Raw genomic sequence first — 14,582 nt, 5'->3', positions numbered from 1 at the left:
CTCCACACAGTACTATTCTAGACTTGTACCCATTGGAGTGTCTATGCTCAGGATGATTGATGTACTTTCTTACTTTGTGGATGTATTACCTCTGAAAAGTAATGCCTTTGGACTAAGAATGTCCCAGTTGCCTTGCTGACATCCTTGAATGAATTTGCCTGGAGCTGGAATAGGGATAATTGAATACTCGGTAGTGTACATTCTCTTCTCTGTCTATCCTAACTGTGTCTCTGGACTTGAAAATGTCAGGTCTTCCAAATGGGCTATCTGTTGCAGAGTACAAGTTGAAGAAACTGGACCCACCATTGGGGGGGGGGGATTCTGGTCTGTTTCCTGGGACATGGTATGAAGTCCCAAGTTGAAATGGGACAAATTGATGGACATATACAGCAATGTGAACTATGTGAAGAAAGTTGCGGTATAAATGTTCAGATAGACCTTGCTAACTAACAAACAAAACCCTAGATTCCTTTTCTTCCCCAGTTGTTTTGTTCTGTTGTCATCACTCTGCTTTAATAATCAAATCAAATTTGCACAGGAAATGCATATATCATATACAAAAACTTTTGCAACAGTTCCCAACTGCTAGTGCACAGTTAAATAGCCCACTAAAAGGAATGATCCTAAGAATGAGCATCTTAGTTTATGTACCATAGCCAAGGGGGTGTTGATAAGATACCAGGCTCCAGCAGCAGAACAAGTACAGTAATTACTCAGTACATAAAGAAGAGTTGTGAAAGAAAGAGTTCAAACAGAGGAGCAAAAACCACAGCATTCATCCTAAATATTTAATTTCAGCAGAATCTTAAAGCTTGTGTCCTGTTTGTTTAGTGATTGTATGACATAGCAGTGGAGTGGAATAGGTTGGTCTTGCCCTTCAGGTGATATACGGAAGTCATACCTATGGATGTGAATGGGCTTTCCCCCCAGTCCAGTGGGTTGAGTACTATAGACTTAGCAAAACAAACAGAAAACTATTATTTTTTCTCTGTTAAAAAACTAAAGTACTGACTCTGAATGCATTTGTCTAGCCACTGAGTCATAGAGCATGTGTAGTATTGTGTAACTTTCATTTCTTTGGAGGCTTGTTATATTAGAAAAAGTGCTCCAAAGAAAGCAACAATTATGACATAAGCACATCTGGCTCTTGCAAATTATTCTTTATTAAGCTTTCATTTAATTACATGTGCTGAAAGGTCTGCTTTTGATTACTGTAATTTTTTTTATTTGTCCATCTGAATGATAGTCATGTTGGAAATTACATACAAACCACCTGGTTTTTCCCCCACTAATAAGGCAAATTTTATACAGATTTACTTGTTAAAGAGGGAATAGGATCTTCCCTGTTTATAGTGGTAGAACTATTGCTACTGCTAATTCAAGGTGAGGTTTTAAGGTTGGTTGCTAGAGAGAAATTGAACTTACCTAAGCTTTGTTCAGAAAATACCATATAATGTTTTAGGAAGAGTTATACTCATATTCCCACCTTTACAAGTAGGAATTTATGCTTCTATTCAAATTAGCACTAAAATATATTTGACATGTAAATTGTACTTACAGGTAAATATAAAATCTGTTGACTGCCTCATATCAATGAAAAACAGCAAGGTGTTAAACAAAAGAAATATGTGCAGATTACTATAATATTGCATGATAGTTACTTGCACTCCAATTTTAAATAAATTTGATGGGGTTTTTTAGATGTGCTTTATATTCAAGACAGCTAACCACTTTCTCCATTAAGCTGCCATTTAGGCCTTAACCTAGAAGTCTTGCCTCTTGAATGACATCGTCCAGTGCCTGCCAGGAAGATGGGAGATGCTCTGTTACCACACTCCTAGAGCCTCATAATATTTCAGCTATCATTTATAAAGTGCTGAAGCAGATAATCCTAAGGAGAAGAGTTATTCTTGTTTTGCAGCAACTCTATGCCGCTCAGTTGGCCAGCATGCAGGTTTCGCCTGGAGCAAAGATGCCCTCCACCCCTCAGCCGCCAAACACAACAGGGGCACTTTCACCTACTGGGATGAAAAATGAAAAGAGAGGGACCAGCCCTATAACTCAAGTTAAGGTATTTCTTTAAGTTTCCTTTTGTGAATACTCCCACTGATACAATGCAATATAATAATTTCAAACAAGCAAATCCGGTGGTATTTCAGCTCTCCGGGGTCAGACCTTTTGACCCTGTGAACTGTGCCCACCACATATAACAATCATGCTGCTATTTACGTATTTACAAGGTATATGATGAGTCAGGAGCCCCCAGTCTTGCCAAGGGCCTTTGGTTGTGACTCTTTTCCATTTCACTGTTATTTTGAGTGTCAGGATTCACCAGCCATTCATGTGACTGGAGATACTGTTATTTCAGGATAAGTTATAACCTAGTTTTTAAATATATTATACACTGCTTTCAACTATTAAAATTTATCACTTGCCAGTTCCAGAGTTTCTTATTTTATATTTATATTGGTGTTCTCAAGTAAGCATGCATGAGACGAGAGAGTGAAAATCCAATGTGGATTCACCTTTTTCATTCCTAGGCATGAGCAGCATGAAAAATCCCTGTGATTGAGGAGGTGTATGAGCCAGGGATGTATCTGCTCTGTTAAGTCCTATGTTTGACATAACTTGGGCAGGGCATCTGGAACATGTGATGTGTAATACAATAGTGATTGCGTAAATCTTACTAGTATTGCATGAAAAGACTGGCAACCATGCCAAATGGTTTAACAAGAACTAGCCTTAACTATGTAAAATGGCAAGCAAAACCACTCCCCTTCTTATTTTACAAATTGGATCGTTTCATTTAAAGAAGCCCCAGATAAAAATAAAAATTAAAGGAGGATGGCTGGAGGGGGGGAAAGACCATGACTGCCAATTGATTGGGAGAAAAAAAAAGCCATGACTTCAGATTGATTGGACCCTTGTTGATAGCACACTGTTGCTGGTATTTGGCGTGCTTCTATTTGGTTTTGATGTATTGTCAAAAGCTCATGCATACTTAATTGTCACTTGCTTAGAGAACTAGGAAGCTGCAGTGTGATACTTGGCAGCAGCATGCAATGACTAAACTGCCTCCTTTCCAGCTTTCTGTAGGCAGCTGGAAATTATTTGTTTGTTTGCTTTAGGCCTATTTCCCACATCAGCCATCCTTCCTTAAGAAATATAGCAAAAAGATTTTTAACAAAGTGAAACAGAGATAATAATATGCTTATACAATTAAAAGTATAAAATATCATTGGCTGAAAGTGCAGTATGCCCCCTTTAACCTCAGACACTAATAACCGACCTTAATTCAGAAATGGAATTCCCCATTGTTTGTGTTGCATGTTTCACAGCATAAAAACTGCTGTTTTGAAAATAATAATAATAATAATAATAATAATAATAATAATATTTATACCCCGCCCATCTGGCTGGGCTTCCCCAGCCACTCTGGGCGGCTTCCAAAAAAAATATTAAAATACTGTAATACATCAAACATTAAAAGCTTCCCTAAACAGGGCTGCCTTCAGATGTCTTCTAAAAGTCTGGTAGTTGTTGTTCTCTTTGACATCTGGTGGGAGGGCATTCCACAGGGAGGGCGCCACTACCGAGAAGGCCCTCTCCCTGGTTCCCTGTAACTTGGCTTCTCGCAGTGAGGGAACCGCCAGAAGGCCCTCGGTGCTGGACCTCAGTGTCCGGGTAGAACGATGGGGGTGGAGACGCTCCTTCAGATATACTGGACCGAGGCCATTTAGGGCTTTAAAGGTCAGCACTTTGAATTGTGCTCAGAAACGTACTGGGAGCCAATGTAGGTCTTTCAAGACCGGTGTTATATGGTCTCAGCGGCCGCTCCCAGTCACCAGTCTAGCTGCCACATTCTGGATTAGTTGTAGTTTCCGGGTCACCTTCAAAGGTAGCCCCACGTAGAGCGCATTGCAGTAGTCCAAGCGGGAGATAACCAGAGCATGCACCACTCGGGCGAGGCAGTCCGTAGGCAGATAGGGTCTCAGCCTACATACCAGATGGAGCTGGTAAACAGCTGCCCTGGACACAGATTTGACCTGTACCTCCATGGACAGCTGTGAGTCCAAAATGACTCCCATGTTCGGATTATATGAATAGAGCCACCCCTACCATTGAGCAGAGTGAGGCAGTAGGTGCTAGACATGGTGATGGCAACCTCCTGGCTGTTCCTACCCTCCTGAGCTGGCTCTCCTGAAGCAGCAATGCTTGCTTGCTCTTGACCACTGCAGTCTGTCTGTCTTGCCTCACCTCGTTTTCTTTTTCCAATGTGTCAGAGGTGGCACTCATCCTTTGCTTTGCTGATTTGACACATGCTGTTGCCACTATAATTGCATTGCTATAGTTGTTTGAATGAGCAACAAGCAAGGCAGCAGGCAGACAGTGAGCAAACAGTGTCAAGGTGTTGTAGGCCAGAGCTGAGTGTGCCACATAACCAGCCTTGCACCCCAAAACTTCCTTCGGGTGCAGTGGAGGACATTATTCCACCCCTAGCAGATACAGCTGCCAGTCCAGTTAGCTAGCTTCTGTTGCTAGAATGGAGGTGGGATCTTATCCTTTGTTCGAAAAAGCAAAGTATGTTGGACTGCAGAAGGTCCCAGGCTGGGAATGACCCCACCTGAAACCCTGGACAGCTACAGCCAATACTGAACTAGATGGACCAATGGCCTGACTCAGTATAAGGCAGCATCCTGTGTTCCTATCACTGTAAATTTTTAACAGAAACACATGCAAATTCCACAGGACCAGATAGCAGATACCACATCTTCCAGGCTAGTGCTTCAAGGGGAGATGAGAACACTTCCACACTGTTCTTGAACACAGTTGCAGGGAGCCCACAGTCCTGGGTGGATGTGATAGTGCATCAGCAGGACAGTAGCCAGGGTCCTGGGAAATGGTGGATACCTGTTTCTCATCACATTATCAATTCCACATTCATCATGGGAAGCTGAGATTTTAATTCCACCATCACCTCCTTTAGCCATGTGGACAAGGATGAGATCCATGATGGGCTTGAGATCTTTGTATGTGTGGACTTTGAGGACTGAGTGGCTGGGGCAACCCAGCAAGGTGGGCTAGATATAAATTATTATTATTATTATTATTATTATTATTATTATTATTATTGACACAGACAACCCCCCAAAACATCAGTGATAAGGATATGTTTAATAGGTTCTTAATGTCATTGTCCTCAAAGCTTTCTCATATTACTGTCTCCCTCACTTAATCACATATGACTGACTGAGGAAAAAGCTATATTTTATGTGACTTCTACAAATAAAGAGGGGTGCCTATATAGCCATGGCCTAGAAATAACATAAACTGTAGAGTAAGTGCAGTATTATAAATAGTTACTTATTTGTTGCATTGGGCGATTTAATACATTATATATGACAAGTTGTACCATGCAGAATCTCTACTTGACAGCAAGAAGAATGGCAATGATAAGATAATGGACTGCATTATTGTATCCTTTCATATATTTCTAAGCTTTGAAGTGTTCAGTGCTGTCTGCTAAAATATAGATGATGCACCCTTATATCTAGCATATCTCAGCTTTGGGCATATTTTAAATGAGAGAGCCATGTTACCAGGCTCTTTTCATTTTAATTACAGAAAATCAGTATTCTGCTATTCCAAAAATGCTGTGCCTGGCTGATTGCTAACAAGTTCAACACAGGGTATAAACTCTCCAATGAACAGGGTGAGGTTGTATTGTAAAGGGGAGTGCTAGATCAAAAGAACAAGTTTCTTAGATTTTTCCTTTTCCAGAAGTTAGATGTTTCATAAGAGTAGATGTGCACAGGTTTTTGCTATGTGAGTTCCTCCAGCCCCATCTCCCCATTTCACTTGTACAAAAGACACCAAAAAGCGAGTGAATACCTGATAGTTATAATTATATGACTATGGATCTGCTTATATCAGAACCAAATTTATATTTCCCTTGTCTAGATTTACATGCATGCCCTAAATTAGAGACTGACACATTAGTGCTTTTTTAAAAGTGCTGTAAAACACATCCCCAAAGAATAGTCTGACCTTTGCAATATTTAACAATAATCATATACAATCGTACCTTGGAAGTTGAATGGAATCCTTTCTGGAAGTCCGTTTGACTTCCAAAACGTTTGGAAACCAAAGCACAACTTCTGATTAGCTGCAGGAAGCTCCTGCAGCCAATCGGAAGCGCCGCGGAAGCTCCGTCGGACGTTCGGCTTCCAAAAATAGTTCTCAAACCAGAACACTCACTTCTGGGTTTGCGGCGTTCGGGAGCCAAAACGTTCAAGAACTAAGCTGTTTGAAAAACAAGGCACGACTGTATCTAGTTCCACTTGAACTATGTCAAGCTGAATGATGCACAAAATAAGAATGGGATGTTTTAATGAAAACTGTAAACATATTGATAAGCCTTGCTCTGCATAGCCTGTTGAATTCTAAGATCATAATACAGTATATTTTCTTTTTCATTCATCATGTTGTGTAGCTATAGACAATACTGCAGATTGCAACAGAATTCCTTAAAACTTTCCAATCTGATCACATAATAGCTAATAACTTGATCTTGCACTCTATTGCTGTAAGACATACCACATAGATTCTGGCATTAAAATCCATTTGCCCTACAGTGGGGCAAATGCTTCAGCAGTGCTATCGTGGCAGTAATTGCTATTGCCTTTTTTTTTTTGGCCTTCGCATCGTACAGCAGTGTCATGCATGATTTTTGAAGGTTGTATCTCTGGTGGCTCAGAGTACTGCGTTCAAAAGGCCCTGGTCTGAGCTCTTGAGGCCCAGTGAAAAAAATCACAGTCAAGTACCAATAATACTAGATGCGTTCAGATGCCAAGCAAGATACAGCTATGTTGCTTAGATCCTATTTTAATTTAAATAACAGTCAAATTCCATCCAATAGTAGTAACAGGGTGCTGCTTTAGCTTCGTGAATTCTAGTGCCTGCTAATGCTGTAGGATCAGGGTGTGAGAATTTCATCATGTTAGGGTTATGCTGGAAAATAAACTGCTGTTACAACCTCTCTCCCCCCTCTCTCCAGATTTTTAAGGGGGAATGCAGAAATGTTTCACAAAGATATTGTGACCAAAAAGTCTTGTACAAAAAAACAAAAAACAAAGTCAAGGATATCTAGGGGTAAACAAATATAAATGTTTAAGGTATTAAGTATATTTTCCTGTTTAATTTTACCCATAACCCCACCATTCACACACATATATGCAGTCTGTTTTGTAGTTCCAATAACTTTTCAAATAGGCCCAGTAAAGCAACACAATTGAGCTGCTAGAATTTTTCTTAAATAATTCTTTGTAAATGCCCTGGGTTAATTTAGATCTCAGAAAACACATTAGGAAATTAGGCAGTAATGCGAGCTAATTCAAATTTTAATTTGCCAAAAAGAATGATCCAGCTCCATAGTTAATGTAAATAGAGGCATAGCACAGAGAAATTAATGAGGTTTTCCTTTCATTGAATCTTCAAGGAGTGTAGATAATTAGCTTCTTTTGTTATTATTGCAAGGAAATGCAGCATTGTCTAGGAGGTGTAAAATAGCTGTGGCTTCCAAAGTGATAATGTGTTTCATTTGTCTTTTTCTAATAATTATTTACATTAAACTCTTTTAGGATGATGCTGCACAGCCACTGAATCTTTCAGCCAGACCTAAGACAGCGGAACCTGTCAAATCCCCGACGTCACCAACACAGAACCTCTTCCCTACTAGTAAAACCAGCCCCGTGAATGCAGCCAATAAAAGTGGAATCCCCAGCCCTATTGGTGGAACTCTGGGAAGAGGATCTTCTCTAGGTACTCAGAAGGGGAGAAATGCTGGGGATTTAGCATAGGAATGGGCTGGCGGGCTTTGTATGGTCTACATGAATGCATGCTGACACTATATTAGCTTTTATGAGGTAATGCAACTCCACAAGAACTTATGCTATGATAAATTTGTTAGCGTTTCAAGTGCCCACAATACTTTTTTTTTTTTTTTTGCTTTCCCTGCCACAGGTGAACAAGATTATCCTTCTTAAAATTATCTATGTTAGCTGAGCCTGGGTATGCAGCTTTGCTTTAGAACTTAGAATGCCATGCTGGAACGGACCAATGTCTATCTAGCCCAACATGCTTTGCAGTAAACTGAAGTCAGCAGATGCTAGATCCAGGTGCTATTGGATGCCAGCAGCCATTAGCCCCCAACTATCATTGACAGTGGTCAGGGATAATGGGAGTTGTAATCAAGGAATAACTGGAATCCCACATGTTCCCCAACCCTGAGCTTTGTACTCCAGCAGCATCAACCAGTGTTTCTAGCTTCTTCCCACTCCTGATTTGGGAAAGAAACAAATTACTGTCCTTTGAGGCCATTGATTTCTAAAGCTTCACTTAAAAAAACCCCTTTTTATTGATTTAGCACATCCCTCATGTGCAAGCGCTCCTGCTTGTTTCTGAAAATCTGTTGTGGTGCAAATGTGATTGGTGGTACAGTTCACACAAGGACAGGGCACCCCAAAACCCACACAGCACAGTACCTTTCCTCATGTAGGGACAGTTCCCTCCAGTACTAGGTTTTGGTATCTCTACAGGAGTGACCTAAAAGTAGGGTTTCTATAGTGCAAAAGAAAACACATTTATGGTTTCAGCAAGACAGAAAAATTACTTTCTATAGGTATTTTATTTTTAGGTGCTTGCACTATTTTTCAAAATGATGATATAGCAAGTTTGTATTATAGAATTTATGCCATCCTATTGGGACATGGAAGAAGAGGATATAAGCATTCTGTACAGTATGCATAGAACAGCTGTTTGCATTTTGTTCTATATCATTACCTTATTTTTATCATCATCATTACACACACACACACACACACACACACACACACACACAGACATCCCTATTCTCAATTTTCCTGTATGCAGTAGCCAGCAGAGGTAGTCATAACCTGCAGAGCCTTTCTATCTCTTTAAAGAGCTCCAAAGTTTCAGAAATGATGCTTCTTTTGCCGTTTTCTCCTTCCCCACCTCCTCTCTTTTGTTGGGTCATGGCTGGCATCAGGAGTCATCATTGTTGAGACTCTAACAAGGCTCACACTTTAGAGGAAGCCAACTGTTGATCCCTGGAGCCAGCTCCTCCCCCTGCTTCTTGCTATTGCTGACTGTTCATCTGCCCTCTGCAAATGAGAAAGCAGTAGCAGGAGGAAGGAAGAGGAGTAGCAACTGCCACAGTTTCCCTCTGGACAGTGGACTGGGCTGGAACCCCCCCCCCCCCCAAAAAAAATAAATAAATCTGGAACCAACTGTAAATCAGGGGTGGGCAGACTTCTGGCTTGTGAGATTTACATTGTGTTTTTGTCTAGGTCCATCAATGAGAGCCAGGTGCTAGTCTTAGATGGTAGGGTGAATGGCTTACTATGTCCCATAAGCCAGACACAGGCCAGACATGATATATCCAAGTACAAATCTACATTCATGTTGGGGATTTGAAACACAACTGTAAAACTGTCTAGCGGACATGGCCAAAGGAAGGCAATTAATATTCATATTTCACAGAACAGGAACACTGAGACTGGTAAGTGATTAGTACAAAGCCAACCACAGCAGAGAAATATATATATATATTACTTTCAGTTTCATCTGCTGTTGTTGGGAGTCAGAAACTATTGCTCCTTTGTTGCTAACCAGGGAAAGTTCTGCTAGTAGATGTGAGTGCACAATAGGAATCAGGTTAAGAAGCAGATAAGAGTTTTTAAAGAAACAGGATACTTTTCTGGGTAATGACCTGGAACTATTAAACACTGGATAAATATGGAAACAAGTTTATGAACCTGAAAATACTCGTATCATTTCGTATGGGATTCCCCAACATTGCAGGATCATTTGGAACATGAGCAGTCATCTATGTAAGAGAGGGTTGTGATGAGACCCCTTTCAGGAGGGAGTTCCAGAGTCTGCACAACCACTGAAAAGTCCCACTCCTGGTCCCAAATAGGCGTATGGGGGGGCAGTAGGCAGGTAGGTTCATGTGAGAGAAGGTAGTCCTACAAATATCCTAGTCTTGAAACATAATGTGCTTTAAAGCCCATGGCCAGCATTTAGAAATGGACTTGGAAACAAATTGGAAACCAATGTTTGTATTTTAGAAAGGAAGTCCCTGAATATGACCCCTGCAAATAGCCTAGCCAAGTCATTCTGTGCCAGTTTTTCCAAGCACACTTCACAAGCAGCTCTCCATAGAGCACACTGCAGTAATTCAGACTTTGTCCTTGCCAAATGGGCAGTCCACAGAAACAGGCGTTGGTTGCCCCTACCATCCTCAGTGAGCCTAAGCTGGGCAAGAGCACAGTGACTTCAAGTTTCCAAACACTGAATGATTTTTGTCCTTTGGTATAAACACAGAAAACCCTACCATAAATCTATTCTTTTCTACACTCAAATTCATCTGCAACAGCAATGAGAATTTATTTAATTCCTACCCTGACTTGTTTCTCAATCAGAACTGAATCAAAATGTATTGTCTCGGTGTATTTACAGCTCTGGACTTTTATTTAAGTGCTATCTCACATACACTCACACACATGCTGTAACATGCCATTCCATGACTAGAGTGCCTTGAATCCAGAATTATACAATCACAACAGAAGACTAATTAAAATTCACATAGTATTTACCTGACACCTGGTATTTTGGTTGCTTTTCTCATGCCCTAACCCAAATGCTCCTTTATTGGGCAGAGTCCTTTTGTTAGGTGCTTTGTGTGATGGCAAGTCACTGTTATCTTGTTGGGTAAAATTGTCCCCTCCCTACTTCCTTCAATAAACGACTCTCAAATCTTTTATTTAACAACATGATAAAATCTGAAGCGGTGAGTGTAGTGGCCACAGGCAAAGTGATCTTTAGGCTAGCTCGCAAGATGGTTGTGAGGAGAAAATAAAAGAGGGGCCACTCGGTTATTTGTCCTACCCACATGAATTCATGGAGGGCTATTAAAAATAAATATAGACAGTTGTAGCATTATGCAAACATAATGTCATGATGTAAGTATATATTCATAAAATAGATATAAAAACAAAAAAATACATGTGTTCGTCTTTATAAATGCATTGTAAGAATTTATGGCAAGCCATTCTAGGTTATGAAATAGTTTCAGTAAGCCATTTAGTATTGGCTGTGCTATACTGACAGCTCTGAGAGGACTAGTTGTAGCTAAGTAGACATTCATCTGGGCAGAAAACAAATCTGGATTTATGCCCATGTCTTAATTATTGGTGCATGTATTTAATGAACAGTAGACAGGGTGATACCCAACTTTGTGGGAGTGTTCATCACCTGCAGTCCTCCACCTCTTTAAAATTTGCCCTGGAGGATCCCCAAACCCTCCAGAGCAGATTTGAGAAGCTCACACGGAGCTTCAGTAGGTGCTCTTCACACTCTTCACGGTATTCCACTGACAGATGAAAACAGTAGAATATTTTTAAGTTTGCATCACCTGGAATAACTAGGTGGTCTGCAATGATTAGTTGGGTGTGTTCAGTCTTTCATGCAAACAAAGAGGAAGCTTTTTTAATGGACTGCTTTCAAAAATATCCTTAAATAAAGATTATCTTTGTTGTTTCCAGACATCCTTTCCAGTCTTAACTCACCTGCCCTGTTTGGGGACCAGGATACAGTCATGAAAGCCATTCAGGAGGCTCGAAAGATGAGAGAACAGATCCAGCGGGAGCAGCAGCAACATCATCATGGCCTTGATGGAAAACTTCCTGCCATGAATAACATGGGTCTAAACAACTGTAGGACTGAAAAGGTACTGTATTCCTCTCCTGTCATTTCTTCTGCTCATTTTTATTTGCAATTCTATCCAGCCAGTGGTCTCTGAACCTCATGTTGCAGCTTCTGCAGTTCTAGTTTTAATCATCTTTGATACTGACAAAGTAGTTATTCACTATGTCATATAGTTCTATTTTAAAAAAGACAAAACATCCTCCTCTTACAGGAAGAAGGAAATTTAGACTCCCAAACATAAAATCATCATCGTCATCATCATCATCATCATCATCATTATAGGGCATATATACTAGCATTCGGGTTGGGGGAGTAATGTCTGATGAAATGAGTGGACATGAAATGAGTGGAGCCTTGATGGAGCAGCAAAAAGTTAATCTAGTCCAGCATCCTTCTTTCCACAGTGGCCAACTAATGCCTATGGAAATTCTATGCACTTTCTCCATGTCATGCATAATTTTTATAAGTCTCTGTTACGTCACCACTTACTTCTTATTTTTCTGTATTAAAGAGCTCCAAATGCATTAGCCTACCTAAAAGGGAAATATCTGGTCTTAAGTAGCCATAACAGAAGCAGAGGAGGGTGAGCACATGGACACGATGCTTGTTACCAATTTAGCAATCCTCAGCCAGAATCATTGCATATGAACTGGGCTATATTTTTCAAAGTCCTGTCCAAAGCTGCCTTGCATGAAATCCATAAGCTCAGCATTGTGTGCAGTGACTGGTAAGAGCTCTTCAGGATATCAGACAGGGCATATTCCCAGGCCTACCTGCAAATGCTGTAGATTGAAGCAGGGACCTTCTGCATGCAAATGAGGTGCTTTACCATTGAGCTGTGCCCATTTTCTCATGCTGAATTAGGACAAAAGGGGAGGCAACTATAAGCACAACCTTCAGTCTGACATCTGTCTTTCTGTGAATTTTAGAGTCAGAATGGTCATGGCCTTTTAATGAGTAATCTGTTTCCAGTACTGATTTTTTAAAAAGTATTCTGGGAAAGTTACATAGGAATAGTAACTAATATGGTGCTGTTGATAGGTTGTTTGGTTTGCGGCTTGTTACAAGTGCGGCTTGTTACTTTATCCTCTCTCAAAGGGTTTTTGAGAAGTTAAAGTGAGATAAGTATGTACTGCAGTCATTTGGTATGAAAAGAAAGATGGAAAAAAACCTGTCTGCAGAGCACCTGGATGACTGCAGCCTTATAAGAAATAACTTCAGATCAGCATGCCCATAGTTTGCAGCCATTGCTTTCTTGCAGTGATCTGTTCCAGTCTCATCACAACAACAGCTTATAGATTTTTGAATTTTAGTTGTATTGATGTTTCCTCTTAATCCAAACAATATCCAAACAATATTCGTCAGCAGCCAAGAGTTTGTGACACTGGCAGCTGCCTTCAAACTGTTTCCTCGAGAGGAGAGTAGGGTTCTGAGGTTCATTGCCTATAGTTGCATGCACAAAGGGAAAATAACCCTGCAAATAGAACTCTCAAAGACAAGATGCCTTTTCATTTGCATTTTATATGTTGCCTTATTACATTTCTCAGAACAACAAGGGGAAAAGGGTCTGTGTCTGTAAAAGGGATTTGCTTAGCCCCTTGCCCCTAGAGGATTAACAGTGGTTTGCAAAACAAATTCATAACGTAATAAATATTTATTTGCACAAGCTTTAGTTTAAATGATAGCATTTTAAAACTCATTTAATACAGATTATCGCTGTGAAAGAATTCTTTGTAACATGAAAGAACTGAAGGTTTGATGTGTGACGAAGGTCAACAGGATCTCTGGAAGTCCAGACTTCAGATTCCAAACTGACCCCAAATCAGAATGGGGAGCTTTTAGGGCTTGTTTATAAACCTATGTTTGTGAAAAGCACTGAAAACTGTGAGCTAATTCCACTGGCCTCTAGAATTATATAGACACCTATAGTATTACGAAAAACAGTGCTTATATTAACAGAATTTCACAGGACAAGCTGCTAAATCATGGGCAGACTGATCCACACACTACACGAATAGTGATAATCTGGCTACAAACTTTTATGTAAAATGTGCTGTATACCAGTGCATCAAAAATCAAGTAATACATCTTGGAAATAGTTGTCTTTTGCCTAGACCAGTTTTCAGTACTTCTTTTCAAAAGGAGTTTCTGAAGAAGCACATCTAAATCATTAGGTTTGCTTCTTCAAATACCAGCTAATGATAAATCTTTTTTAAAAACAAACAAACAAAAACCACCATCTGTTTGCCTGAAAGCAAAATTCAGTTGGTGGCGAAGTTCAACTGACCATTTGGAGGATTTTTTTTAGTTCAAATAAACTTGAAACTGTTGTGCAAAGGAATATTCTCCCAAGCTCAGCCACATAATTTTGAAGTCTGGCTGTAAATTGCCCTTGAATTGTCATATTTAAATCCATTTTTCTTTGCATTAATTATATTAATTTTAAAAGCATCTTATAGTTTTATGAAGATTTATACAAAAGTAAAGGTATATTTTTAAAAACGTAAAAGTTGACAATTAGGTGATATGATTTTGATTGTGTGGGGAAACTGCCACAAAATGTCACGCTGTATAGAGCCTTAAAGGCTAGAATAAGCACTCTGAGATCCCAGAAGCAAATCGAAAGCTAATGGAGCTACTATGAGATTGGAGATATATAGTTAGACTTGCAAACATTTGGATGAATGGAAGCTTCTGGGCTCTCTTAAAGGCAGCCCCATGTAGAGAACATTACCATAATCCAGAGTGTGATATATATAGATATATATATATATATATATATATATATATAT

At 39.9% G+C, this 14,582-nt stretch overlaps 2 protein-coding genes across 23 annotated transcripts in view; one reads left to right on the top strand and one right to left on the bottom strand.

Annotated features, from left to right (window-relative positions):
• LOC308459771 (uncharacterized protein) overlaps positions 1-14,582 on the bottom strand; it is a 179,598-nt gene that overhangs the window by 12,525 nt on the left and 152,491 nt on the right. The window contains exon 6 of one of the 6 annotated variants that reach the window (XM_080975414.1): positions 1,684-1,800. The exons of the other annotated variants lie outside the window; for them this stretch is intronic. The gene's annotated coding sequence lies outside the window, so the exon portion shown is untranslated. Of the gene's footprint in view, positions 1-1,683; positions 1,801-14,582 lie in introns of those variants that run through there. 6 annotated transcript variants of the gene reach the window in all.
• SOX6 (SRY-box transcription factor 6) overlaps positions 1-14,582 on the top strand; it is a 466,488-nt gene that overhangs the window by 402,803 nt on the left and 49,103 nt on the right. For all 17 annotated transcript variants that reach the window (XM_080975160.1, XM_080975165.1, XM_080975162.1 and 14 more), the window contains 3 exons: positions 1,922-2,071; positions 7,641-7,821; positions 11,628-11,812. In XM_080975160.1, coding sequence (XP_080831286.1) covers positions 1,922-2,071; positions 7,641-7,821; positions 11,628-11,812 — 516 coding nt within the window. The remainder of the gene's footprint in view (positions 1-1,921; positions 2,072-7,640; positions 7,822-11,627; positions 11,813-14,582) is intronic.

Source organism: Podarcis pityusensis, assembly GCF_964106645.2.
Source record: "Podarcis pityusensis genome assembly, chromosome: 1".
In the NCBI taxonomy this organism is placed as follows: domain Eukaryota; kingdom Metazoa; phylum Chordata; class Lepidosauria; order Squamata; family Lacertidae; genus Podarcis; species Podarcis pityusensis.
The sequence above is the reverse complement of the archived record's forward strand: the minus strand, read 5'-3'. Positions and strand labels throughout refer to the sequence as shown.